We start from the raw sequence: 5,000 nt of genomic DNA, 5'->3' as shown, positions 1-5,000 counted from the left end.
TTAATAACTCTGTTCTCACGTGGCATGTGAATCAGGAGGTAGTGGGGGTTGGCTGGTAACCGGAAGATTCCTAGTTCGATCCCCGGCTCCTCCTAGCTGAGTGTCGAGTTGCCCTTGAGCAAACACCTCACCCTGACTGCTCCTCACCAGCTGGCTGTCGCCTTGCGTGGTTGACTCCGCCGTCAGTGTGTGAATGCGTGCATGAATGGGTGAATGTGATGCAATATTGTAAAGCGCTTTTAGTGGCCACTGGGTAGAAAAGCGATGTTTAAATGTTTAGCAGGAGTAGAGTCATGTGGCAATAAAGTTGAAAGCATAAAGCCACACTGACTTTTTGATGTATGGGGCTGTGGTGATGAAACAATGGAAGAACATGCTTTTGGAGAAGGTTGTGTTGAGAAGGTTTCATTTTGAGCAAAGATTCAGTTTGAGTAATGATTATGTTTTTTTCACCGTTTAGGACTTTCAGTCTCTGTCGGATTATGAGATCGCAGTCATTTAGCAATTATGGGATTTCAAGTCAATCCTTGATGGTTTTTCAAAATGTGTGTGATTCTTTTGCTTCAAACATCGTAAGCAGTCGTTTCTAGTAGGTTTGTAACCATATCTGCTCGGGTTTCAGCTCTTTGCAGTAATGATAAGGCAGGACCATAGAGTGCGTATTCTGACCGACCGGCGGCTGGTTATTGCCTTGTTGCGGTGTGACCCCTTGTGGGTTCTACTGTTTAATCTGCGGTGGTTCCCCGGTATCGTGGTGGACCGAACGCTGCAGTAATGGAGGGAAACTCAGCGATTACATCGGTTGTATGAAGGAGCTGCAATTGCATGTGTCAGGTCGTGGTCGCCTCACGTTCCTTGCAACATAACTTACACACACTTAAAAAGTGAGTAAGAGAGACCGTTTCGTCAATCTTTTACTGACTGTCAACTGAAATGTAGTTTTCCAGTTGAAATCCATGAAAGTAATTCTGCCTTTATCATATATATAAACATTCTGCCTTCTGCCAGAATGCTGTCTCTTATGAAGCTCTCAATCGAAAATGAAAAGTCAATGAACCTATTTTAGATTTTAGAATATTTTCGCAAACGTTTTGAGCCCCTGTTGAAAGGTTCTGGGTTTGATCTCCAATGACCTAACCCATTACTGCTCATAAATGACATGTATCTCATGTATCTGAATCCACCATAAGCTGCTATTAAAAAGCCTGATGACTAAATAGTCATTAGAGAGCGGCTAGACTTGAAGCTTTCTAGCAGTGAACTAAAGAGTGACTCAGACTGACTGGGAGAGTCAGGAAGTGACTGCTGTGTCATGTAACGGCCTCTGCTGAGTCATGTCTGCTACTGTACATCTCAGACTGCATTCAATTAAACCAGGAGACTCTTTTCAGCAGAAAGTTGAATCATGTGTATGTATGCGTCTCAAAGAGAGTGAGAGTGTGTGCACGATTGTGTGAGTGTGTGCGTGGGTGAGGGAAGAGGTGTGCGTATGAGAGTGTGTATTTAAGTGAGTGAGCATTGCGTACCCGTTCTTGTCATGCAGCTTGCTGATCTGATTCGTCTGCACCATCAGCTCCTTCTCCAGCTTGTTGGTGGACAGAGAGTTCTCCAGCAGCTGGATCTCCAGCCGGGACGTCTGGTTCAGGACCTGGGAGACACACACGCACACGCACACGCACACAAACACACACAAAAGTAAAACACTTTTTTCTCACATTTCAATTTCAAATCTTCTCTAAGTCCTTCTAATGTCTTGTTCCTCTGATGTGACGCCAACTGTTTGCATCCGAGATTAATACAGATAATCTTATCTAATTGGCTCAGATAGTCACATGATCATGTAGAAGCCTATTATTGTGCCAAATGGTGTCTTAGTCAGCCATTTAGTATTAAGACATTTAGCACACATTTATCCAAAGTCACTTATTGTTTTAGATATAATTTGACGGGCTCTCTGCGATAGAGCAGGCTATGGCACATGTTGAGGGAAACACACAGGGTACAGAAGACTAGACTGTGGGCATATGGGTTCGAACTCAGTCCCTCCCCACTACACTCTCCTGACTCACACACACAGACAGACACACAGACATATGGCTATCTACAGTCAGACGGAGAAATACTTAGAACGCTACATTGAGTTTACAGTTATGCGGTTATTGCACCACAAGCATATGATTTATAGTGAGGAAGGGGTTATAGGTGTGTGTATATGTATAAGTATATATTATATAAAGGATACAGTAGTTTATATAAGTCTTCAAGTTACAATTATATGCTCCAACTTTTTAAGACAAAGTTATCAGATATATAGTCACAAAAGACGCATGGTAATATAGCTATATTGTCACTCAGATGTATAGTAAAATAGAGGTTATAGGAATTTAAAATAAGCTCTAAAACCTATATAATCCCACAGGTATGCAGTTACAGAAATCGACAGTTACAGATCCGTAAACGTACAGATCAGCAAGACGGTTTCGCCCGTGAAATCTATTCCACTGTATCTTCTCTCAGAGGGCCCTACTGGTGCTAGCTGCCGTCCGTGACAACGCACCCATCTTTTAAATACAGATCAGACGACATGCTTCCCAATAAAAAGCCTTTCATGTGCTTTTAAGAAACGGTTTGGATCCAAGTCATTAAACGATAACGCCCTCTCTTCCACCACGCTCACGTCTTCCCATATGGTAGCACTCAGCGCGACGCTAAGGACGCGTTGTTAAACGCTTTTAGCCGAGCAAACAGTTCTGCTTTTAGCGGTCGTCGGCGTAATAACATTCCACCGCCTTCACTTCACGTCGCCCGCGTCTCTGTAAAAGAAAAGACTGGGGAGAAGAAGCAGCTCTGGCACATCACTTAGGAACGCCGTGGAGTTTAACCGCGTCCATGTTGTCTTTGGATCGGACCGCCGTTTGGGAACTTTGTAGGGGAGCGGGAATATGAATAGAAGGGGATATGGGCCGAGCGACGTATCGGCTCGGTGCGTACCGCCGCCGGCTGATGGAGGCAGTGGCTGTCGTGGGGGATTCGCCTCCCGAACCGCGGGTTTGATTCCCGGTGTGCCTGAAAACGAACCGGTAGGCGTCTACAGGTAGGTAGAAGTAACGACCTGCTCCTGAATGAACTGTAGCCTATGGGTATTAGCTGTGAATCGCGTCCGATTAAAGAGACGACAGGGGAAGAGCGAGGAGAAGGGGAGGAGAAAGGAGAGGTTCCCGTCTGGGATGAGAGGATGAAGAAGTTTTTCTTCCACTTTGGGAATTGAACCACTAACTCTTACTGTTGAGGATCCCACTACGACAGGAACAAAGATACACACACTACACATAAAGTCGGCTAATCACACACTAATCAAACAACTCTGAACCGACGAAATCTGGACGAAAACAGGGAATGTTGAGCTCCCAAAATAGGGGAGCGATGATTGATTACTCCTGCCTGACCATTCACCAGCCAGACCATAATGTCTGTGGAAATGTTTCCTCCACCACTATGAGTCCCCTTTGGATATTAAGATACACGCCGGCCGGACGCATGATGTGCTAAGCAACAAGTTCCACATTCAATTCAAAATGTTGTATTGGGTCTCACTTGGTACTGGTCCTCATAAGTCTCCCCGGCCCCTATAAGACTGTCTATTGGCTTCACTGCTTGGGCCTTACAATCTAGCTGATCTGAGACATTGTGGCTGTTGATGCTTCACACCTCATGAGTCTCAAGGTAAGTGTGGTGACAGAAACTCCATCCTGCAACCAGATCCAAAATGGGTCCGGGAGTGGATCCGTAATGGTGGAGAAAGTTAGACTACCCCCAGCCCATTCTGTCGGCGATTTGAATTCGCCCTGCAGAAGCGTCTGGAGAAGAGCAATACATTTCTTTCTGCTTCCGATGCGTTTTTGTACCAATCACCAAGCTGGCTTTTCCCCCTGGCACGCTATTGGCTGGTTTAACACAATGACGACAGGGAAGCGACGGCAAGCAGCCAATTGCGTACAGAGTAATTTGAACTGTGCCCGTTGATCACGCCTCTTGTGCTGAAGAAAATGACAGCAGCCTCCCCAGACCAACGTGCAATCTACGATAGCGCTTGGTCTGGCAATAGCCCGACTAGGAGAAAGTAGCAGAGTGGGATCCACGATGACATTAACATGTGAAACACAGCAGGGGTCTGACCGGAGGTTGGGGGGTGTCCCAGTACCTGCGTCTCCACGTCGGTCAGCTTCCGGGTCTGCTCGGCCGTCTGGGAGAGCAGGTTGGTGCCCATCTCCAACATGGCGGCCGTGTGGTTGTGGACGGCGCTCTGTTGAAGCTGAGCCATCTCTGTCTTCATGCTCTCCCTGATGTAGCTCTCGATCTGCACAGAGAGACAGACAGAGAGAGAGAGACAGAGAGAGAGACAGAGAGAGAGACAGAGAGACAGAGACAGAGACAGAGACAGAGAGAGAGAGAGAGACAGAGAGAGAGAGAGAGAGAGAGACGCTTTAGTCACAGTGTCTGTTCCCTAGGTTAAGCGTACATGCACGTGCATTATACGACCACGCACACACTCACAAACACGACCACAGGCGCACACACACATATACACACACACACACACACACACATACACACACAAACACACGGACTGACACACACACACACACACACACACACACACACACACACACATACACAAACACACACACACCACCCATGCACACACAAAACGCCTTATCTTATATCCATCCCTTATCTCTATTTATATGTTCTGGATTATGGCAATAAGGAGATTTTCCACACTGAACTCAGGCACGCACACACACACACACACACACACAGACGCTCCACACACACACAGACGCTCCACATGTTTCCATCGTTCAGGAAGGGCTGAGGGATTGAGAGTGTAGGGAGAGCAGTAAAGGTGGGTCCAGATGTAAGCGGTTAGTCTCAGGAGATGCCCGGATAGCCACCAGCAGTGGGGCTTGAAGCAAAAGCGGCTTTCATCCTCCTTATCT

At 46.6% G+C, this 5,000-nt stretch overlaps 1 protein-coding gene across 1 annotated transcript in view; it reads right to left on the bottom strand.

The window, feature by feature from the left end:
* angpt1 (angiopoietin 1) overlaps nt 1–4,531 on the bottom strand; it is a 41,460-nt gene extending 36,929 nt beyond the window's left edge. Inside the window, exons 1-3 of the mRNA XM_056583399.1 lie at nt 4,520–4,531; nt 4,202–4,357; nt 1,527–1,648 (exon numbers count right to left, since the gene is read on the bottom strand). Of these exons, the coding sequence (XP_056439374.1) occupies nt 1,527–1,648; nt 4,202–4,357; nt 4,520–4,531 (290 nt within the window). The remainder of the gene's footprint in view (nt 1–1,526; nt 1,649–4,201; nt 4,358–4,519) is intronic.
* Nucleotides 4,532–5,000: the final 469 nt, after the last annotated feature.

This window comes from Gadus chalcogrammus, chromosome 22 (genome assembly GCF_026213295.1).
Source record: "Gadus chalcogrammus isolate NIFS_2021 chromosome 22, NIFS_Gcha_1.0, whole genome shotgun sequence".
In the NCBI taxonomy this organism is placed as follows: Eukaryota; Metazoa; Chordata; class Actinopteri; order Gadiformes; family Gadidae; genus Gadus; species Gadus chalcogrammus.
The sequence above is the reverse complement of the archived record's forward strand: the minus strand, read 5'-3'. Positions and strand labels throughout refer to the sequence as shown.